The sequence below is a fragment of the Falco cherrug genome, chromosome 14 (genome assembly GCF_023634085.1).
Source record: "Falco cherrug isolate bFalChe1 chromosome 14, bFalChe1.pri, whole genome shotgun sequence".
Lineage (NCBI taxonomy): Eukaryota > Metazoa > Chordata > Aves > Falconiformes > Falconidae > Falco > Falco cherrug.
The window spans coordinates 2,720,131-2,744,350 of NC_073710.1; the positions used below are offsets into that span (position 1 = coordinate 2,720,131).

The 24,220-nt window shown below is 39.2% G+C and overlaps 1 protein-coding gene across 2 annotated transcripts in view; it reads left to right on the forward strand.

Moving 5' to 3' along the window:
* CBFB (core-binding factor subunit beta) overlaps window positions 1-24,220 on the forward strand; it is a 43,148-nt gene that overhangs the window by 12,515 nt on the left and 6,413 nt on the right. The window contains exons 4-5 of one of the 2 annotated variants that reach the window (XM_055726738.1): window positions 10,540-10,656; window positions 15,541-15,667. In XM_055726738.1, coding sequence (XP_055582713.1) covers window positions 10,540-10,656; window positions 15,541-15,667 — 244 coding nt within the window. The remainder of the gene's footprint in view (window positions 1-10,539; window positions 10,657-15,540; window positions 15,668-24,220) is intronic. The other variant, XM_055726737.1, reaches the window with a different exon arrangement.

Consider the following 24,220-nt stretch of genomic DNA (forward strand, 5'->3'; position numbering starts at 1 on the left):
GTTGTGGGACTTCTGCATATACAATTTGTTTTATCTGTTCATCTCAGTATAAATATAGAACATAAAACCTATGGAGGGTGACAGGAGAGTTGTTAAACCTGACATGATTTTTACAGTAAGGGTCATTAAATTTAATTTTCTATTGAAATACAGTGACCAAAGACGAAGTGTTGTTTTTTCACATTTTTCAAATACTTTTGGGTCTGAAATCTAGGGAAGAAAGGAGCTCTGGAACACATGAACGGGGGCTTTAACGTCCTGATGAAATCTCTCCTGATGGCAGTTGAGAAGTAGCCAGCATTGTTTGACAAAACAGGATGGAGGTGACCAGGATAAATTTTTAGCCTCTTTTCAGCCAGTGTATTCCTTTAAAATAGATTAAAGAAAGGGAAAAGCTTACGTTCTTCAGTAGAGGCAATACCGGACTTTTCTTTATCCTTTTGGAGAACTAATACAAGCCTAAAGAATGCTTATGAATAGGAAAACTTAAGGCAGGAAGGCATCTAGACAAAGTGAAACAACTGTAGTAGTGTATTTTTCTTATGCTCCTAAATTTAGAGCATTTGGGGATTTCTTTATAAAGCTTGCATGCTTCTCTGGGTTTTTTTTGGTTTGTTTTTTGTTTTTTTTTTAAAATATATTGAGGGCAAGCATTTTCACATGGGTAGAGGAGCAGTGGGGGCAATCATCTCATGCCCAGATGGCCCCGACCAGGGGAATCTGAGTACAGTACCCTGCAATGTGGTTGCACAACCTGGTAGCCTGGTGGGTTTTCGTTACCTGATGTTTCTGATCACTTCAAAAGGTCTTACAACAGATTGCTTTGCTTTGTCAGGAAAGTACCACATGCACAGTGTGAGACTTTTTTAAGCTCTCTTCTGATACCTAGAACTTGAGAGTCAGACTTTTGAGGAAGTAATGGCTCATGTCAGCTATCAATTTTTTCAACTTCAAGAAAATGAATCAGTAGGTGGTTTATAGGGAATAAAAATAAATAGTGCTTAAGGATTTACATCCATTCTCCTCTCCTGTGAGTCATAGTGTTGTTTCTGTCCTTTCCTGGTCTTGTGCTGAGAGAATTCTTGTTGCATTTTGGCTACGCAAAGCTGTATTTATATTATTAACTGTCTTTATAACTGTGCTGATTTTTTTTTTCAGCATTTTGCTGTTTGCAGAACTCTGTTTTAAACATGTATCTGAAAGTGCTAATTACTCTGGTGAAGAAAATTCTCAGCCATTGCTAATGATGTTCTGCAGAAGCTGATAGTTTTCTATAGAATAATTATGACACAATTACAAAGTTTTATTGGATGATGAAAGCTACATAGTTGTTACGATATACAAAAGAAGAAAAATCATTAACTTGCAGTATTTTAAGGCTTGATGCTGCATTACATGTTGAATATTCATGCAGTTTTTCTAGAACCTGAATCCTGCTTAAGGGGGAAGGTGAGGCTGTCGAAGTGCTCAAGAACATAATGAAAGTCAAAAGGCGGAAGAGGCAACTTTTCTTGGCCCTCTCCTGTTTGGGTCAGTTCTTGGGTGGTTTTTATTAATTGCTTGCCCATGTTGTCAAAATGGGTATCTTCTAGTTGAGTATACTTGCAGTACACATTTCAGATTTTCAGTTCAAAAATACAGGTTTAATAGGCTATTTATTTGCACAAAGGCAGCATGGTGTGTAAATGATGTATTTTAGATAAACCTCTCTTTCTAACCTTCTACTGCAGTTTCTAGTTATAACTGCTTTTTGCCTATGGTATTTTCTGAAAGCTTGAAAAGAACTGATTTCCCAACCAATTTTGAAATTTCCGTCTGGAAAATATATTCTGTCAACGTGGCAGAAAACAGTGTGTGTCCCTGTTAGTTAACTGGTTTTGTGAGTATAAGCAGCAAAACAGCAGCAGTGTCCTAGCAGTGTTTTGCTGCAAAAACAGTACTCTTTTAAAACGTTGCAAGAAAGATTGGGTTTTGTTGTTGTTGGTTTTTAATGCATGCCGTTTTGGGAGAGTAGATTTAAAATCCAGCCATCTTTCTCATGTAGAATCTAGTGGTAAAGATGGACCGATAAAAGACCCTGTAAAGTTTCACAGGGCAAAACCCCAGCATGTATTTGCCTTTCAGATTATCCTTGTACTCTGCTCATTGCATTCTTGTTGGTTCTTAGTTCCAGCTGTGTGGTTGGCCTTGTTGTTCTGAAGGTAAATGGAGTGAGTCTGAGCATGAGACACACGTCATGTTGGGATGCATTAGACCTTTTTGTAGTGACACTGTGAAAACAGAAGCCATCTACTTTTTGCTTTGTATTGGGATTTTTTTGGTGGTTTTGGTTGAGTGTAGTGTATGTTTGCTGCTCAGTGCAGCAACTGCAGTATTTTGGAATGATGAGCTGTGTCTGGAGCCCTACTCGTTATTAAGTCATGAGTATAATTTCTGTGCAGTAGCATTTTAGTATTTTTCACTGCTAGCTTCTAAGCCCAAGTACTGACCAGTGATCTTAATCCAGGAATAAAATGCCGTAGTCCCTGCAGGTTTTAATCACATTTGTTCGGACATCCTTAATGCTTCATATCTGTTCTTAGTTACAGACTTATTTTTTAGTTAACTGAATTAGTAACCTGCATAATTTAATGAAATATTGATCTGCTTTTGAAAACGAGTCATAATTACATTGTTGAGCTAACTACACAGAAAAAAACACCCCTATAAACAACCAAAACACCATAAAAATACCAGATATTCTAAGTGACTTGTAAATTCTGCCTCTTCAGTGAAGTGAGGAAGATTTTTTTATTTTTTTTTTTAAGTTTTAGAAACCAAAAGAAAAGCCATCACTGTAGTTTTCAACAATAGAGAAAGCATGTTGAAAGAGGTTTTCTCACAGCTCTGATACTACTTAGAGATGTTTTTTTAATGGTAGTCCATACAAGGACTACATAGAGTTGTATCTGAGTTTTATTGAGATGGGCGTTTTCTGAAACTTTAGTGGTATTTTTAATAAAAACAGGTGACTTACATAAGCATACTTCAGAATTGTCCAAAGTACAAAACCAAAGACCCATCAGGTTTTGCTATGCAGTTGGAAATTGTGGCAAGTGTTTTCTGGGGTGGTTTTCTAGTTGTGGAGTGCATTCTTTCCTCAGGGAATACACCAGGGGAATGCTATCACCTTCTGCTATAACTGGAGAGCTAAAATGGGGGTGGGCTGGGTGGGTGTGTTGTTGGTGCTCTTGAATGGAAATTATTTTGGAAGTTTTAGGAGACTTTTTTCTTTGCTGTGAAATGCCTTAAGCTAAATGAGTCAAGATACAGCTTGAAACACCTTTGACATTATCATGTACCTATAGACCTGCAAATGTATAGGTTTCCATGGAACAAGGGAAAATGCATCTAAGGGTCTAAAACTTAAATTAAAGAAAAAAAATTGTATTCATCTGACTCCTGAGTCTGTCAGGTACGGTATTTTGACTAAATTAAATCTTTCTGAGAAGTTAAATCATAGCTCCAACTTTATTAATAGACTTTAAGCAGAAGTACACAGAAGTAGAACGAACCAGGGATATATTGCTCTAAAGGGGGAAAATACAGGTGTTTAAAATCTCTTGACAACAATTTTAACTGCTTATATACAACAAACCCATGCAAATAATGGTTAAACTAGTTAGCTCTATGCTCAGGTATTTACTTGTTGCTATTCAAATTTTAGTACAGGCTGTTAGCAATTCATAGGATATTTTATATTTCAGCAGATTCTTTTCTTCTAGATATTTTTTTCCTCACAGTTAGTGAATTTGTATTTTCACTGCTTTTGGTAATTTTAAAATGTTGTGGTACAAAAGACTGCATTTAGAACTTTAGTGTTCTTCCCTTTTAATTTTTTTTTTTTCTTTAGCATAACAGTCTAGATTCAGACTCTTGGCAAGCAGTTTTGTTAGTATTTCTGGTTTTGCTTGAGGAATCAACCTGTGTCATAGATGATGAAATAGAGAAACCCTATTTAATTTTGAATGTTAAACTTCCCAGAAATTATTCTTGTGTTCTGTAAAAACGAATGCCTGGGTGGTTTGGTTTTTTTTGTCTTATTTGTGTGTGTTTTATGAGTGGGTGTTATGGCATGTGTAGGTAACATAGAGGAAAAACAGAAACTGAAAAGCTGAAAAGGGCTTTTTCCAAAGACTATTTTGTGCACTACAGCAAGCTTGATCATTCCTGATCTTAACTAGCTTCTTCTCTGATTATTTACATAATCTAAAGTTGCAAGTGCAATGTCTTTGTGCCATCACCAAAAGGAGGAGCTGTAGGAGCGGGTCATGGGTGAAGTGATGGTGCCGGGCCCCCTGGGGTCCTCTGTGCTCAGCCTGGGGTCCCTGGGCAGCCCCGTCCCAGCACTCATCAGCCAGCAAGGGCCTGGTGGTGGTGGCATGGTACAGCCAGGACATGGGTGCCACCGTTGACACTTCAAGCTTTGTTCATCTTGAAAGCCACAGCTGGCTCATCCATGTACGACTTAAGGAAGGCTTGTTTTGTCAGGAGGTATCGTTTCCTTTGCATTTTCACAGAATAGCGTAAGGTTTAGATTTTAAGAACCTCATTTTCATATAGTGGAAGCTGTTTCAAGATGTAGGTTTCAAAATAACTTAGAAAACATTTTCTTGTGTTTAGAGGAAGAATAATAATGTGCTTTGAGCCATGAAGACAGAAGGATTGATCTAAATTTGTTGGATTTTTGAGCTCTTGCGATTTGTAGTGATGTGTCTATTGTTCTAAGATTAAAACCACTAAAAAGTCTAATTTGCTCATAGTGACTTCCTAAATGGGATTCTCTTCAACTGTTCCTATTTACTGTTTCATTCCCAGTTAAAACTGTTACAAGAGTTTTGTTTCAGAATTGAACTCAAAAAGTCTGAGAAGTGCTGTCAACTCTGTCTGTGACTTGGTTGTTTTTTGTTAGCTTCTTCTAAAACATGAGTTATCGGTATCTGAAAGTGTAGTCTGAAGCCTTGGGCGGAGTTGTCAGCTTTTGCTGTACCTTAAGTTGTTGTTACACTGATGAAGGTACTGTTTTGTTGTGTCCTCCAGATAACTGAGGATTTTAGTGTGTAAGTTCTGTTGCAAAGTTTTAGAAAAGCTTGGTGGTTTTTTTTTCTTTCTGGTGTGTGGGTTTCTTAGATTACTTCCCCTCTCATGCTCTGCCCACTCTTTGAAACCCAGGCTAGCAACCCGTCTCTGATTATGGTATGAAGTGAGCCTTGGTATTTGAGGGGGACTAACTCAACTTTACATTTCATGACAGTCATGCCAAGTTTGTATGGCGAGACCACCACATTAAATATTATGAAAGCCTATATGTACTACTTTAAGATTTCTGTGAAAGGAAACAGATGAATACATATTTCCTATCCGAATGTTTTGAATAGGTAGTCTTCTTTTACTGGGCTCTGTATATAGAATGTGTTAAGCTGAAATGATGAGCTTAGCCTTAACTGATTTAACATCTTTGTTACTTGGAGTAAATGTTTACAGCTGTTTCTTTCTTAGTGCTCTGTTTTTCATATATGAAGTCACTGGGGAGGCTGCTGTTTTTAAATAGTTAAAAGTGGGGTATGATTCAAGGGAAAGTGGCATCAAAACCAGGACGGAGGGACGGATGTACGTGGCCCAGCCAAGAGAGAGGCAGCTTGTGTGAGCAGTTATGAATGGGCAGATGTGTGTGCAGTGAGGCAGACGGTGAGTCAGAACTGAGCCTCTTCTGAAAGAATGTGTATCGCCCCAGTGTGCTGGGAAAATGAAAACAGAAGGGGGGGGGGAGACGCGCCACTTCACTGGGGACTGGTGTTTCCTGGGGGGGTGGAGTTGGTCTCATCGGTGGCAGTGGCTGTTGTGAGCGTGCTGATTCATTAGCCAGTGGGTGGTGAGAGCTGTGTGCAATCTCTGGGGGAGGAAATGGCTTGCTTGCTTTAGGGAGAAGAAACATTTTCTGTAACTGCAGGATGTGTGGATGGAGCGTACAGATAGCATATCTGTAGCACATCAGTTAAATACCCTGGCGTTGTGAGATAAGGATTTACTAGAGGACTAAAATAGGATGTGAAACTGAGGTTTTGTGTCTTGTGCTCAAGTAAAGCAGCTTTTTTTTTATGTCATTGAGAATTGTCCTCTTGTCTGCTTCACTATTCAAATCAAGTTTGGTTTTTAAAATATGAACAAATGGTGTTACAGGAGCCACATCCCTGCCTATTTTTAATAATAAAGCTAGCTCCCCATTAGTTGGAGCTGGGGGAAAGGGTTGCTCATGTAAATGCAGATGAAAAGAAATAACAGATTAGTTGAAAGAGCACAAAAAGGAAGGTGGGATGCACTGTATATTGAGGGTGTGATACGGAGGTATTTGAGGTAAAGCCTGCTGGTAGGCTGAGAGGGCACAAACACAGCTCAACAACTTGGAGCCTGACATATTCATGCAGCACCTTCTCAAGTTTATGTGTGTTTATCGTGCTGTTCATCCTCCGTCCAGATAATCTGCCAGGAGATAAGAGTGTTTACTCTTCCTGGTTGTTCAGTCAGCAAGCAGAGTATTTGTTCTAACGCTTAAAGCCAGTTTCTGATGTGAAAGTAACATGGACTTTTCTTGTTTAAAAAATTCTAATGCTACTTTCATTTGTAGTAGGAATTAGAAATGGAAGATGTAGTTTGAGGTGAAATTAAACTTTTGTATAACAGCCACCTGAACAAAAATTCAGCTGGCATAAGCTAGTAAAAACTGCAAGTGTCAGTATGTGACTGTTTACCTAGGTCCCAAAGTCTAACAAACTAATTAGCTTTGGCTGTGCCAGTGTATGGAAAATGAGGGTGCAAAATGAGTGAGTATTTAATTCTCCTCCTTCAACATATATATAATAATGCTTAACTTAGTTACACAACCATCTGCTGTCTCTGTCAGAAAAGCTGTACCTCGTCCGTTTAGAGGATGGACCGTACTCTGAAAGGAGACGGCTGTATAGCTTTTCCTCATGTATGTCCCAGTAATGGGGTTTCTTTATGTAGCATTAAATACATCCACTGAATACGAAATTACAGTTGCCTGACTTCCAACCTCTCCATCTTCCTACTGCTCTCTAGTGCTTTTCACCAAAGTGTCTGAGTTTTATAAGACTGACTTCCAGATATTATTATGAAAGTTGCTCGGAGGTGCAGGGAAGATTCACTAAACTGTAGAAGTGCAGTTAAACTGGAGTTAGCAACAAACCCTTGCAAGACTTATCTCAGCAAAGACATCCTTTTGTCTACTTCTAATCTAACTGTGTAGCTCAGTAATACTAAGGAGGGAAGTTGGGATCTTTATAGAAATAATGTGGCCTTTGCCCTCTTACTGTGACTGTCTTAGGGCAACTTTCAAAATAGAGAATTCGGAATGTTTTAAAAAGACAAACTTTGTGCCGGATTTTGAGGTGCCGTAACAGATCATTTGCAAATAGACAAGAGCAGTAATTTATTAATAATTCTGTTAAGTTCGGAAATTTAAAGGGAACCAGCATGGCTTTATCTGAAAAGAAGGAAATAAAGTGGTTAAACGGTTTTGGCTACAGTCTTAGGTGGTTTCCATTATCCAGAAAGAGGGGGGGAAAGGAGTCTAAATTCCTTTCTTTAAAATAAAGGAAAAAGCACCAGTATGCTTCATTGTGTGTTTTAATGAGAGAAAAGTTCCTGCATAAGCACATGTGTTTTCAATATGAATCGTACTAAATTTGAATGATTATATAGTAATTTCAAAACTCTGATATCTTGCTAAGGAATTCATCCATTCAGAGGTGAAAAATGTTTATTATCAGAGTTTTGAAGACCTCCTGAATCCAGCGACGTAAGGCTTTAAGGGCTCTGATTTGGGAGCACGGGCAGAGCACTTTATCTGGAAAGGTCAGGCTGCGTGCCAGTGGTTCACAAGCTGCTTTGTCAGCAGCTCAGCTGTTGGTCACTGTGCTCAGGGCAGGCAGCAGTACTGACGTCGGCTCTGTCGACTTGTTTCCCTTTTCCCCTTTGACTTCTGAAGACTTTCACACCATTTCCAGCACTGCTTAGGCTTCTAGGTGATGCGCAAGGCGCGTTGCATTTGAAGTACTGAGCCCTGAGCAGCTACATTGAGCTGCCTAACGTTTGCACTGGGTGAATCTCATGCGCTAGCAGCCGCAGTGACCAAGGCAACTGGACAGCCCTGGAGATGAGGCAGTTAGAGGCAGCGTAATATTCCCTGTCAAAGAAACAAACAAAATATACTCTCCTCCTGGACAACTTGAAAAGCTAGATCTTGTCATCTCTGGGAAGTCCTGTGTAACTTTCAATGTCTCAGGCTTTTGTTGTGGGCCAGGAGGATAGAGGAGGCTAGGTGGAAGGCAGACCCCAAAAGATGATGAGCAAAATGCTCACTTGCCTTCTGGAAAAAGTAACTAGCGTTGGAGTACAGACTGTTTTGTCTTTACAGACCTGTAGTTAGATTATGCTGCTTCCCCCCCCCCCCTTGAATTATTCTGCATTCTTAGAAGAGAATGACTTTTGATTCTAATAGCCTCTTTAACTGTCTGTCACTTCTAAATAATTAAGCACGTCTGTTAAATTGATGGTGCGTACTTCGTTTATTTCTTGTGCGATGAATGAGTGAAGACTGTGCTGAAAGAGAGTAATGTTGTATTTTGTGTGTTTGAAATGATTAATCTTGAAATGAGTGCTGTGGGAGGTGGTTTCCTGGTAGTCCATGTCTTACTCATGCTGGTTCTGACACCTCTGCTCGCAAAGGCCGTTAGATCGGCACTGTGCATAGTGTGCTGTCATCACGGAAGACATAGGTGTGATGACTTGCATAGCTGGGCTGTGAACTCAAGGACAGAAAACCAGTCTGTGCTCTTAGTGCAGACCGTGCGGTAGGAGAGATGATGCAAAGAAGATAGGCTTGAACTAGCTGTTATTTCTTCGTTACCAAGCTACTGCTTATTGTGCTTATTAAAACTTACAGAGTATGCCACTTCATACTGAAGTGTGCTAAGCTGTAAAAATCAAGCTGAGAGATCAAATGTGTATTTTCTTGGGCAAATAACATTACTTGTTTGTCAATTGGTTTCGTGTTATTTGTCCCCTTTCTTCCACTCATGGATTGCCTTTGATCTTGTTCAGCGCTTAATTTTACCAGGACAGCTTTTGCAGAAGGAAGTCTTACTTTCCTTCTATACCTCCTCTATCTCTAAGCCTTCTCTTTTTCTGCTTGGATGACCTTAGCTGGTAAGTGTGGAATTGAGCAAGTAGGCACAGTTGGGGTGCTTTGAAACTCACTATAGTGCTGAACATCAGTTGTACTTTGATGAGGATTTGCCAGAGGATGAATTTAGAACTATTAGAGGAGGCGCAGTGTGAAAATTCCCCTACCTAGCTGGGCCGCTCCTGAAGACTGAAAAGACTCAACAGGATTTTGAATGTCTTGGCAGTCTTTAAATCTGCAGTGGGCACAGACCTGGGTGCAAGGTTTGCCTCTTTGGCAATTCAACATAGACAGACTTCTGTTCCGTGAGAGGTTTTGACTTGACAAGTAGTCTGAAATAACTGCTGAAGGTTGATTATTTTATTTTTTTAAACCACCACCACCTACCTTGTAATATAGGTGGTTTTGCTGTGGTGTGGTGGGTGTGGCTTTTTGGTTGTTTTTTTTTTTTAAAGGCTGGTGTCATTAAATCTAAGGTGTCAAACTCATTTAGTGTTGTATTTTCTTCTTTTTAAATTTCCTGTGTGGACATTAATCTCTGGTCTTCAGAAGGGGAAATACTTCTGCTTTAAATCACTGTTATCATCGGCCGTTATCTAGATGTAGGGCCTTAAGCTCATGCATTATTCCTTGCTGCAGCTCAAGGCACTGTGCACCTTGATGCTGTAGATGGGTTTTGATCATCTGGTGTTGCTTCTTTTGAAAAGCCTTTCACAAATGCTAGAATAGACAGAGGAAGACTTTCTTATTTTTAGCACAGTGTGTATGTATGGTGTATTTAACTAAACTGACTAATTTGTGAATTTGAGGACTGAAACCAGTGCTTGTTCTTTCTTGAAAGAGCTCGTGTATTGGGGTGAGGTACAGTGCTTCTTGGAAGTAGGGAAGCATGTGTTCGTTTAACCATTTAAATGTGCTGTAAGGGATCCTCCCTGTCTGGCAGCATGCCACTTTCTTTGTGACACGAAGGTAAGCTGACAAGAAAAACAGTTACTTTAACTGAAAACAGTAACAGAATTCTAACCAAATCCTGGTGCACGCCAGTTTATAAAATGAGAACACAGCTTAAATTTATTCCACCCAGTACAGTAGGCAAAAGTTACCGCACTCACTTGATTAAAATGAGTTCTTGGAAAGGAGGCAGGAGAAGCTGTTAAGTGGAGTCTCGTGTTACCAGCTGGTTTGGATGTTCTTCTAAGAATACATACAGAAACTTCCTGCATCAGTATTTTCATTGTGCAGGCATGTGTGTAAATGCTTTCAAATCGGTAGCATGTGTTATGCTTTTATTTCAGGTGTACTTGAAGGCACCTATGATTCTCAATGGTGTTTGTGTAATCTGGAAAGGCTGGATAGATCTGCAGAGACTGGATGGTATGGGCTGCCTGGAATTTGATGAAGAGAGAGCACAGGTAAGAAGACAGTCTGCCCATCGCTACTGTGCCTTAGATGTTTGTTCTTCCGGAAGGAAACAGGCAGTCAGGTAGCAATCACTTGCTTGTTTTCTGCCTTCACTTTGAGTACAAATTCAAAGAAAATGTACAGAAATGTGTGGTTGTAGCTAAACTAGTGTTTTAATTAGGGGCAGGAATCATCTGTAGTTTACAACTTTGTGGGTGATTTAGCACTGTTGCTATGCTACAGAGTAGTAAATCTGAAAGTATTTGAAAAGCTATGTCTGTAAATTGTAACAGTTTAACTGGTAAGTCTTTTAGCTGTTTAGGCTGGTTGGGTTTTTTAAGTAGCTTTTTGTTTTATTACATTGAGGTGGGGAGAATGAATAGGGGTTTCCATTTGTTCTCTGACAGGGGGTAGACACTCTGCTCTGTTAAGGTATGGCAGCTTTCGAGAACCTGCTTCCTCTGCTTACTTCCTACCGTAAAAGTGACTGTCTAGCAGCTGCATCTTTAGACACACACAAGAACAAAGTAAACGCGGAGGAAATTACTTTTTAAGTGCATATCACATACATAAGGTTCACTTACACCACTGTAGGGTTCCTTAATTTAATCAGTCTTGAGACAGATCTTTGCTTTTGAGATGTAGCTTGGTAACAAAGCTAAGTAACTGATGTTCAGGCCTGCTGCACCAGGTTTGTGTGGGCTTCTACACAGATCACCTGTCTCTGCAGTGGACAGCAAATTGGATGTAGTATCAGTTACCATAGTTATGACTTACAATCTGTATTTTGTGGTGAACCATTTTTTCAGTTTGATAATTCAGACATTTTGGAACTATATGAAGGCATGGTCCAAAGTGCCTCTGAATGCAGGGGTGTTTTATTTACATGGAGATACGTAGAATTGCAAGTGTTGTGGTACCTTGCCTCCTCTCCCCAACTTAAGAAACCATTTTGCACATTAATGAGATCATGTTATTGTGACTGTGTTCTGGATTAAATAGAAATACTTTGGCTATTTCAAAGACACTGTTTTGACACACAGCCTTGCATGCTTTCTTCAGGATGCCTTGAAAGAGAGGGTATGCTATTCTGAGAATAGTCCTGCCACCTTTTGTTAATCCACAGGAAAGCCGCAGAACCAAGCTTTTACTTGAATGCTACTGTTTACTGTGGCATTCACTTTTTCCAAAGCTGGGTGGTGGCATTTTGAGCTAGCCACGTTCCTGTTGCAGCCCTGCGTTCTCTGGAAAGAGAGTAACCGCTGCAGACTCCATTGATTGGAAAGCCTTTAGGCTGTAACGGCTTACACAGCAAGGTCAAATGTAGACCCCTGGGGACTAGGCAAGATAAATCCCAAGGTTCTTGATCTATGACTATTAGGTTTGACACACAACACTGTCACATGACTTCTGAACCAAGAGGAAACTGAGTTGAATGTGTGCTCAGAAGGAGATAGTGTCACTCTTTTCCAAAACTGGATAGTTCCTGAAAAAAGTGGGCACCCTTCTAAAAAGGAGGGTGGTCAGGTGGCCCATGGGTTCAGTTTTTCTCTTTAATTTTCCGATAAATGTTTTTGGATGTTCTTGGATTATTTTAATTTCCCCGATGAGTATATGCTGTCTTACCTACACTCAAGAATTCCTTTTTGTTGCCTTCAGAAAGTGTTTGTGCACTGGGAATGTGATTTATTCTTTTTTGTGAGGGGATGTATGCATGCTCTCAGGTGTCAGCGCTTTTTTGAGTTTTGAGTACAGGGTGCTGAGCTGGAGGTGCTGCACAGGGTGGATCTACAGAGAGATGTTTGCACTCAGTTACAGGTGTGTAATTTGTTCTCAGTTTGTGCTTCTCAATGATTACGAGGAGGTGATTTGCCATCTTACTTGCTACAGTAGCAGCACCTAAGAGTTCCTGGTGTCATAAGGCACTATACAGACACAGAGAAGTGGCTGCACCCTTGCGTTTGTTAGTATTGTAAACACTTGGGTAATCTCTTACATCCTTCAGTTTCCTTCTTCCTGTATCTGTCATTTTGCTTCCTTTTGTAAAACTGTTTTAATATTGCTAGTGGCAGTTGACCTAACTGCTGACTTTGATCCCAAAATAACATTGACATCAGGATGGGTTTAAGTGCCTCATACATGCGGTGTAGCACCTGGGGTGCCCACTGTCTTCTGTAGTACCAGGTCCTGTGGGCATTCATGCATACCCCGTACTCGCCCCTTAATCCTGTTGTCTGGAAGGCTTGCCATACACAAATGTGATGCTTTTGCATTTTCCCGTCTCTTACCACTTCTCACTAATACTGGGATCAGATAAAATTTTTCTTTGCTGCCACATTTTTGAAATTATACTGTCCTTCACCAGGTCAAAAAATATTATAAGAAGAAAAGCCACATGCATAAAAAAGTACTTTAATTGTAACTCTTAAGCTAGTGTTCTATTTAATTCACAGGCCATTAATGTCTTACTACTAAGCAGTCTTACTTTTTTTGTCGCTGGAGACCCTGATTGAGCCGCTTGTTCAGACTTCAGTGGACTAACACACAGCTCTGTGTACATGCTTGAATATCGTCCCCATTTGGGACTGAAATTTCCCTGGATCTGGTATTTGTCTTGAGTGTCATTAAAACACTGTTTCTATCTTCAGTCCTTTTGTATCTCTACACAGCAAGAATGCTCTATTACGGAAGATTCGGTAGTTATAAATGGTTGTTCTCACCAAGTCTTTTCCTGCCAGGGTGTGTTTAAGTTTCTCTCTGTTTTTTGTCTTTCTGGGTTGGAGGATTTCTTTTGTTCTGTTCTGATGTTGATATGGCTCACGTTTTGCTTACTCTTCTTTTTCTTAGTAGTTTCATACCAGGAACATTTTTATTGATTAAAACTAGACTGGATAAATGATTGGCTCTCATACAGCCAACTTCACTAGTCATTACTAGATTTGAGCGACATTTGAAAAGAAAGTTTCTTAAACTCTTGCTCTACAAGATCCTGTGATGTTTCTTGATTTCTGTTGTAACGCATCACCAGGAGTAGAGCAGAATTATTTTTTTTTTTTGGTTGTCACTTAAAAAGATAAGTTCTGATGTTTGGGGTTTTTTTCCCTTTCTCAAACATTAGTAAACAAGTGTTTAAGCTATCAACATGTGTTCATTCTGGATGTCAGCATGCTGATTTTTTTTCCTATGAATTTCTGATTCAGTTTCTTTTGGTTATGACCATTTCTTTAAAATATTAGCCTTTTATTTCATGACCACTTTAAATGATGGTAAAATGCAAAAATTGTTATTAAAAAGAAATTTGCTTTCATTTAAATCTGTTTTCAAAAACCAAACAGACTAGGAAAGACATTCATAGCTTTTGTAAATTAGAAATAAGGCAGCTTTTCTGTAGTCATCTGGGAGACAAGCTTATCTATTTCGTCTCTATCCTTCTGCATTATTAAGGATAAACTGCTTTCCCCCTGTCTGACCTTGGTTGCTATACATTGGATGAACATTAAGATAGCTGTAAAGACCCAAATTCTACTCTTAAAAATAGTAAATAGTGTTAAAATGTTACCTTATTGGCAGCTTTAAACATTGCCTTTCCAACATGGCTTTCTGGGGACCCAGCTCTGTGGAGTTAGTGACTGATGATGTTTGTATTTAACTGTGTTAGGCCACGAGGGGCACTCATTCACATCACTTCACAATGTAGCTTCAGGGTGCACAGTTCTGCCATCGGCAAAAAAAGCAATTTAACATTCTCTCAGGCTGGGGATGCTTTATCTTAAATTAAAAAATTTATGCATTTAATCCCTTGGCATATTAAAATTTAGTTGGGCTCTCGACATGTTTGTGTCCTCTAACAGTCAAGGTTAGGATTTATTTTTTTAACTGAAACTATCAACTTGGAAATAACATTTGTGTTTTAATTATAAGCAGAGTTAGTAATTATAGCTGAGGAGTTACGAGGTGGGAGAACCAAAACAGTTTATTCCTTACTGTTTTGTGGAAGCTCTTTAGAGTTCTCCATTCTGAATATTTTAAAATTCTGGTGGGTAACAGCCATCTGTTTCCATCCTGAGCAAAATATGTGCTAAAAGGCCTCTAAGAGAAATAGTTTGCAACCCGATTTATAATGGCTTATGTATTAATAATGCTTTATTTAAAACATGTTCTAATAGAAAATACGGTTTGAAGGATTTTTTTAAATTTTTTTTTTTAACATTAATTACATCTATTCCTGTGTATAAGCCGCTATTGAAAATAAACAAGGGGCTGTTGAAAAGCTGTAGGTTTCTTCTGCAATTTATGGGAGTGTGTACAAATTAGTGGAGAAATCACTTCTGCTTTGAACTTTCTTATGCATCTGAGCTTAAATAATTGAAATTATATGTAAGGATTACGAATGTTCATACTGATGAACCTTTAGCAGCTTTTGATAAAATGGGGGATGTATTTGATTTGTAACTTAGATAACACATTTTTAAATGAAAGAGAATTAAATTACCATTGTTTATATAATGATGCTAGTGAACTCTTATCTAGATATACCTGTGAATGCTGTCTTCAAAATTGCTTTTATAAAGAGGAAAAAGTGTATTGCCTTTTTCATATAACTTTTCAGAATTCCTAGCTTTTAAAAGAACAGCAGCATTTTTACTTTGGAAAGGCAGATCTCCTTTGAAAGTGTATTTTAGCAGTAGCTGCACTGCAGCTTTGGTTATCTCTACAGCAGGTGAGTATTATTTCATTAACCTATGCTGGCATTTGCTGGAACTTGTCTGTTGTCTAGCAGATTCTGTAGGACGTGCTTGTCTTGCTGCCAAATGATCCCTAATATTCTAAAGAAATGTGCTCTGGTAGAAGCCAGGGTAGCCTTTTGTGTCACTCTGTGTCATCTGGTTTGGTAGCAGGAGGATGCATTGGCACAACAAGCCTTTGAAGAAGCTCGGCGAAGAACTCGCGAATTCGAGGATAGAGACAGGTCTCATCGGGAGGAAATGGAGGTGAGGGTTTCACAGCTGCTGTCAGTAACTGGTTAGTACTTTCCCAAAACTTTAGATTGTTTCCATTTATTTGTCTGTTTGTACAATGTTGTGTATTTTCTGTTTGCTGTCTGATGTTGTCATATAAAAATTGAAAAATGCATTGTTTTTAACTCTTGTAAAATGAAGTTTTTGAAGTTTGGATAAGAATTCTCTGATTTTACCCTTTCTTCCTTTCTGTAGATGGCCTTTTCTGTGGTACTTAAGCTGTAAGGATACATTTGTTCACAGAGCTATTAAAGTCTCAACTGATACTTTAATAGCAAGGAAGAGGAATCTTTTTGCCCCTTGCATTTCTCGTGAACACAGGAAAGGCTTCAGGAGCTGCGGGTACATAAATTTGTAGCTCGCTCTGTCCTGTGTTGTGGGAAACATTACCAGTGAATTTAATCAGATGCCACGGTCTGCTTTCTTGTACAGGCTGGTTTTATTTTCCTCCCACCTTTTCCTTACACATGGGGAGTCTTACTCTTCTGTCTTTCACTGGCATAGTTCCTCCTGTCTTGTTCTTTGCTTCTTTAGGGCCCCGCAGTCTTGAATCTTGTTCTTTCTTGATGAGAGCAGAAATTACTGGGATCAAGAAAAGAGGAGCCAGAAAAGGGAATGGAAACCAGCTGCTCTGAGATGTCAGATGCAAGAGCTGTAAGAGGACAAGTAATACATAAGGAGAGTTGGCAAGTTAAGGCAGGCTGTAGGTCAGGCAGAGAATAGGGAGAAAACACAAACGCTTTGAATTTCTTCCTGCTTTATCAGCGCAGCCTGACTTTACGATAATCAAATGGGATCAATCTGCCGCTTCTCGGGGTTTTTAGACAACTTGAGTGTCGTTATTGCTAAGGTATTTTTTCTTCTGGCATCCTTACCTGTAATAGAGATGATTAGACAGACTTTTCTTCTCTTCCAAGTACAACTGGAAGACACTGAGCATGAGAATGAGAGGGGAAAGGCAGATGTGGAGAGTAGTATCTCTCACTTCGAGAAGATGCACCCCAGCAAACACTGATGTAGCCAGGGCAGACGTGAGCTGTAGCAAAGGTAAAATCCTTGCCTTGGAGGCCTCACTATCACTGGGTCCTTGGAGCATCAGCTAGATGACCTGAACCATTCTGTCTCTCACAGTATAGCTGGAACTGTAAGTTCAGATTAAGAGGAACATAGAATTAACTTAAAGCTGTTCGTGAAGATCTGTGACAGCCTGCCTTAACAGCACAGTAAGAAATACAAGCCCGGCCTTATGTCCTTGACCTCAGTTTACTTCAAGCTTTTCTTGATATATTTTCCTTTACTGTGCCCATCTTCCCCACTCCTGTTAACTACAGAAGAAGCCGTGTGATTACTGGAAATGCTGAAAGTTTAAAAAGAATGAGGCTTCCTGAAATTCTGGAGTTCTGTGAGACTTGCTCTTTCCTCCAATTGTAGAAAAGACTTTATTTGCAGCTGGGATGCGCAAAAACTCTTTCAATTAACGGTGACATTGAGGTAATAGCAAGCATCTGACATCAAAACTTGTGATGCCGAGCACAAAAAATAACATCCCTGGCCAGCTGCAGGAGCTGGATTCAGTAACTTCTGAAAAGGCTCTTGCTTTTAATAAGGCAGAAGGCAGTTGTTGTGAAATGATGTCCTTATTAGTTGCCAGTCCCTGTTTTTGCTCTAAAGCGTTGGTGTAGATCACCTACAGAAAGGAAGAAAGGAAAAATTACTGACCTGAACTGTGCTTAAGCAGAATGAAAAACATTGTCAAAATGTTCTTCAGATTTGTGTGATGTCAAATACAAGTTTTTAATGATTACAATACAATGTTATACATAATTTAGGTTTTATTTTACTGTGCATGTTTACTGTGTATACCCAGGAGATCTTTGCCTCAATTACTTGTAGTTCTATAACAGATTTTTACATTTCAGTTTTCATTTGTGTGTTTGGGGAAAGATGTCCTGGCCTCTTATCTGGAGTGATTACAGATGAGCTTTTGCACTCTGGCTCTTAGGACCGCATAAAAATCAGGATCTTTTGGGTGGGGCAGATGAGAGAGCGGAGACAGACTTGCAGTGCATTCCAAAGGAGGAATCCGATTTCCAAACTATTCATTGTTTCTCTGACTTTCGCTGCAGTTGTATTCTAATGCAAGTTTCTGGCAGAATCAAATGAACTTTAATCAGTAAGCACGTACGTAAGGTACTCATGATCATCATACAGAATTTTCAATAGAAAGTAATAGATAAATGTGCGTTCCTGTGTTTGTCATATTTATGGCTTTTATTGAATTTTCCAGTGCTTATGTGCTCAGTCAGCTTGGAAATACAATTTGTCAGTTGTACCCTTCTGACGATTGCATTGCTGACAGGTATAAAAACGTTAGTTCAGACTGCACTATGTACTGTTTGTGTAATTTCAAAAGTCAGATAGTATCTTTGGTTGCACTACAGAGGTGTTACTTGAAGGTTTTTGTGGGGCAGCTAAAAAAGGTGGGTTCTAAGTGTGCTAAGTGAATTTTTATGTATGTATGTTGCCCTCAGTATAATCTTTTAAATATATCTATACACCTTTCATTGTTACTAAAACTTACAATTTTTCTTTTCGAAGCTAAGCTTGGCATGGGCAGTAACACTCGGAACTGCCAGACCTGGCACAGGATCTCATCAGTGTTAACGATTGTTTTAGGAATTGCAACGCTGTATGAAATCGGGATATTTCAGACACTAGAATTACATCTGAAATGCCTTTAATAGAGACCAGATTCAGCTTCAGTGGGGGAGGGAAGGGGAATCCTGCAGTATTCCACCCACTCCTACCCAAAAGAGAGGCGCCAGCTCTTTGGAAACATTTATCCATCCAAAGCCTGTCAGCATATGAAAATGATCAGATTCAGTTCTGTATTTATACAGCTTTCTGTGTAGGAAACACTCCCTATTCTAAGTCTCTCTGTAGACTTCTAAAACGAAGTGGTATATCCGTGCCTAGGAGCGATCAGTGAAGGTTGTTGAAAACAGTTAAAATTACTTGTATGTGGATATTGTAGTGGTGATATTTTGAAGGGGAAAGAAATAGCAAGTGCAGTAACAATTTAGGAATAATTGCTATACTAATTTTCATTTTTAAGTATCCTAGAAACCCTCAACCAACCAATAAAACAAAAACTCGAAAGCCCCCACCACCATCAAAAACCCTGCTCAGACTGCTGTCAGGTTTGTTTGCCTTCCTTTCATCACATAGTGTGCTTCCATAGATGACTTCATTAGTACAACAGATCCTTATTTTAATAAAAATATTCTTTGCATGTAAGGACAGAATCTGTAGTGGTTGGTAGGTTGTGCTTGAATTTCCAGAGGTGATGTATTTTTGTGCAATTACAGAACTCTTGTAATGTAAATAGGGTGTGAGTGGGTTTAGGAATTTTTATTGAAGCTTAAGTGTCTGAGTTGAGCTGCATTCTGTCCCTTTTTTAACGTAGTTTCAGTTTTGAATACAAGATGCTTTTGTGTTTTTCTATCAGCTTAAGTAGCATGGTCACATCAGATCCTGCAGATCCTGCCTCACTGTTCAGGATCCTTTTGTTTCAAAGGTACATTTGAAGTCAGTGAATGTTTTTAATTAATGCCCTCAAAATTAATAACGTGTTCCAATGGCTTTCGCTTTTACAAAAATGTTGGAATGCTGAGACAGTAAATGTTTAATGATACACATGAAGAAAGACCTTACCCCCGGTTAAAGACTGTTGTAAAAATAAATGATTGTGTGAAGCTTTGTAAGTTTAGGAGCACTGAGCTACTTGTCAAATTCGCACTGTTGGATGGCTTTGTGCTAGTCAAAGGCAATGTTCTCTTCCCATGAGCAAGTGGCACACCCCAGAGAACTTGGTCCAAGGCCATTACTTCAGGGGTATATGCTGGAACTGATGCCATCGAACAGGAACATGAACTTGAAGTACTCGCCCATTTCCCTTTGCCAAACTAGTAGAAGAGAGGGAGGAAGCTAAAGGGCTATCAGCAAGGTAGATGCTTAATTTTCACTCTCTCTATCCTTGGTTGAAAGAGTCAGTGCTGGTGTTTCCTTCTGTTTGGTATGGTTTCAGTATGAATGACCAGAGTTCAGGGTTGGGCTAAGAAGTGTTCTGCAGAAATTACTATAATGAGGTTGCTGTCTAGACATATTTGAATCTTCCGTTAAAAACTGTTGCTTTTTAGTTAGTGTTCTGGCCATAGTAGCATGTTGCAAAATGTGTTACGCTGTCTAGGACACTTAAACAGCCCTAGCTGGTGAAATCAAAATATGTTGAAAGTAATGGACTGTGTTCCGCAAAGCAGCAAGCAGGTGCCTCCTGCCAGCTCTCGGCTGGAGTAGAAGGTACAAAGCAGTAGATTTTTCAAGGGGATGGATAAAGAGAAGAGGCTATTTTGTGTGCCCCTGTGTGCAGACAGGTTGAAGTTTGGGGTTTTTGGTGAAGGTTTGTTTTGTATAGGCAAACTAAACTTCAGAATTGTAGTGATCTATTTGAGTGCATGTTTGGTCCTACTCTGAACACTCTTCAGCCTAGGTAAGGATGGTTCTTCTGATTGTTTACTTGAGGGTGGGTTGGATCTCTTCTCAGGTTTCCAATTGCAGTTTGTTCAACCAGCATTTTTTAAATGTCATATTTCTCAATTTTGTGTTCGTTTCCAATGTTACTGCCATGCTTTTTATTTTAGCAACATCACGAGTAAAGAGGCACAGTGGTTTGCTCTTCCCTGAAACAGTCTAGTCTAGCAATCTGTCTGTTTGTGGTCTTGTGCTAAATATAAATTACGTTAATGGCTAAGCAGAGCCATTTTAGGAAACTACATGAAATTCCCATTTTAAAAACCTTCATTTTGCTGAAAAAAAACCAACAAACTTTTGAAACTTTTTCCTTTCAGCAGTATTTCCTCTCAATACAAAGCACCAAAAAAACCCACCAACCCTACCCTATTAAAGTTACTGGCATAAAAATTTTCTTAAATTTTAAATACTTGATCCTGTACTAGGTTTCTGCATATTTTTGCTGTTTGTTGGGAATTATCAGTTGAAATGGGAGAAATTTATTTCATTAAATTCTGCTGAAGTTGTGAACTCTTAGAAGACAGGATTTTGCTGCAAAAATGTAAGCAGTTCACAATTGAAAAAAAAAATAAAATCTAGTACAGCTTACTTTCCTATTGTTCCAAGGTTCTAGACAGTGAAGTTATTCTCCTTTTTTTAACTTCGTTTTTGGAGAAGGAATTTTAAGATGGAGCTACTAGTACAAATAAATGCTTTAATTGTAAGTATTTTAGTCAAATATAACTGGCTTCAGAAGAAAATATTCCAGTAAGGGTCCATTTTGTTTTGTTTTTCTTTTTTCTTATCAAACTGATTTTTTTAAGGTGTTTACCTCAAGTTCATCTGGAATTAATTTAATTACTACTTCTTGTATGTACTATCCAAGCTGACATTGATATAAAGATAGCATAACCTTTAATACAGCTTTTTGGATGTGAAAGCAACTTAAACTGTTAATTCTTCATATGCAGCAGGTAGTACAGACTTGTTACATGCTTGTGTGAGTATATGAACATATATATACATATATGATTTATTTATATTCAGAATGAGCACAGCATAATTTAGAAAAAAGCATCAAAGTATGTTTGTGAATAGGCATTGCCTCAAAAGGCTCTACAATGCGAGTACAGTACAAGTAGACCAGTAATGTTATGACCAGATTGCTTCGCAAGAAATTTAAATAACTGGTATTTTATGTAAAAGTGCTATGGAATGCATATATCCGAAAAACAATTTGTGCTGTACAGGATCAATGCTGACTGTAGTACAGAGGAGATCAATCTTGCAAATCAGGGAATGCTGTAATATAAGCATCTTCTTTCAGTCAATGAAGGTTAGCAGGGGGCTGAGCAACAGAGGAATACTGTCTGGAAGCAATCAATATTAATTATAAATTTATAACCTTTATACCAGCCTTCAAACAATACTTTCTAAAAGGGAGCATATCAGGCGCTTTTTTTTTTTCCCTTGAAAAAGAATTTTTCATACGAAAGTAAAAATTTTAGTCTGTACTTGACGCTCTCTTAAGAGTTATGCTCTAGCCATGCTTTTTCTTTTCTTGGCTTGCTGTTACTTTAGTCCAGTTACCAATGTGGTGTACCAGAATCTGTAGCTTGATAATAGCTTTTACACAAAGATGCAACCCTTGCAAAGATTTCAGGCAAGAGAGCACATCGGGATTGGTAAGCAAATTGTGTTACTTGGCCTGGTCGTGCTCTCTAGCAGCTGGTGGTGGGCGAGCAGACTCAGCATAAACGCCATTGATGAATTGATGGGTGTTTTTTAGTGAAGAGTACTCTGTTTCTAGGAAGTAGATCGTTGGAAGCTTGAAATGAAATCTTGATGGAGGTAGGTGCTAAATGATTTTTATGTATGGCCTTTGTTAAGAAAATTGTTTATTTTGACTTTCAGTGAGCTCGAAAGACAATCAGAATGGATGTAGGAATAAAAAAGAGCATCAGGTATAGAGTTCATAATATTAATTGTTCTACAAGGACTTAGTCTAGTATCCAGATCTCTTACAGAAACTGTTTTCCAATATCTGCATAATCTTAAGTGGTGCTTGATATTATAATTAAAAAAGATCGAGGCTACTTCTTCCCAGGTTCAAGTGAAAAGGAGAGAGGTGATGGCAAGATGGGTGCTACGGCCAGCAAAACAAAGCAACCAGAGACTGGATCTAGGCTACACAAGTCTCATGGCAGTAACTAGACCTGCTAGGAATGGTAAAAATCTGAAACCCTACTGACTGCCAGCAGTTTGTACATTCAGTACGTAGTGAGGATGCTGCTGCAGCTGAAGTTGTTCTGAGAAGTGAAGATTGAGAGGGAGAGTCTGTTTTCAAGCCCCCCTGAGACCTGAAAGCAGTACAGGGTGCTTCATCGGGCTGTAACTGTGACCAGAGAAAGTCCTGTTATATGTAACCTGTCATTCTGACTGTGTTGTAGCGGCACAATTTTGCTGACTTTAATTCTGAGAAGGGTAAATGAGGTGGAGGCGTGGCCCGCGTTTTAACCAGGTTCACATCTCTACAGGAGAAGCTGTTACTAACCAGCAGCTCTGAGAAGAGCTTTCACTTAGTTCGTTGCTTTTCTTCGTGTGGGCCTGCCTCAGCAGGACTGATGTGGAGGTGTGCTTGATTGCAGCTGGTCATTTTTCTGAGTATTGCTGTCTTTATTTCAGGGTGCGCTTTTTTTTTTTTGTTTGGGTGGGGTTTTTTGTCCTGTGGTTGTATGCTTTTTAGAAAAGTATCTGCAATGTGTTCTCAGGTTCGGGCTTGGGTGTTGTGTTTTTTTTAAAACCCTTTCAGGATGTTGACAGTCCTTCTAAGAGAATCCAAATGTTCACTGTTTAGTTTCTCATAACATAGCCTGATTTTTCATTTATTTAGTAAATTATAGATGACAGATGCCAAGGCACATAATGCATCTGCTCTGTCTGTTTCAGCGGTATGGAGTTGCCAGAATGCAATTAAAGAATTGCAGTGGAGTTGACCATGGAGAGACTTTATTTTGGCTACTCTTTGTGACAGCTCTCCTTCAAATTATCTCCCTCTTTCTTCCTTCCTCTTCACCAGTGTCCCAAGTTATATGTGCAACGCATATTGCACTTGTGATTTCACTGCCTAGGATTCAGAAGTCCTAATTGTGCCTGCTGTTTTTCTTTTAAGTGATTCATCGAAAGGGTGGGCCATCTTCATGGCAGCCCTGTCCATCCTTACTAAATTTACTTCCAGCTTTCCTAGTTCTGCTTTCTTAGAGCTATCGTGTAAACCACATGGTGGGGCTGCATTATCTTTTCCTGACGTTACCACATGGATTCAGGAGTTGGTTTCTTATGTCAGAGGCCTCTGAACGTGCACAGGGATGGGGTAGTTACAGATGCTTTCTCAAAGCCAGCTTAAGGAGTTTTATTGGCGGTGGTGAGAGCACGGTAACAGCAGCATGGGTCAGAATTGAGCGGCCGGAGGAGGAGGACGGTGTTGGACTGTCCCAGCTGCTGGAGGAACTGCTGGTGTGCCACCTTCCTTAGTTGCCATTATCCTTAGACTTGTTTTTCCGAAGTGCCCCAGTAACAGATTTAAATGCTACAGCATGGTTTGTCCAAAAGACTCACAGTTCTAAGTTAATGATGTGATGATATCAAGCTATCTAATTAATTAAGAAGAAAACCAATTTCGTACAGATATTACTGCATCATACTCTTGATAGGACTTTTAGCCCATACTAGTTAGCCTGTGTTTAGGCTCAGGAAAAGCTCAGAGATCACAGGGTTGCAGAGACCATAGGTGTTAGAGTATTGTAGGGGATACTTTTAGGTGTTAGAGTATTGCAGGGGATATTTTTTGTGTTTGTTTACCCTCAAGTCATGTTTAATTTTGTTAGTAACTTTTCTCTTCTTTGTTAGTATGTTATTACCCCTGTGGTATCAGCGTGATGAGTTCAGCGTGAATAAATCTAGACTAGCGTGTCACAGAAGGCTTTGA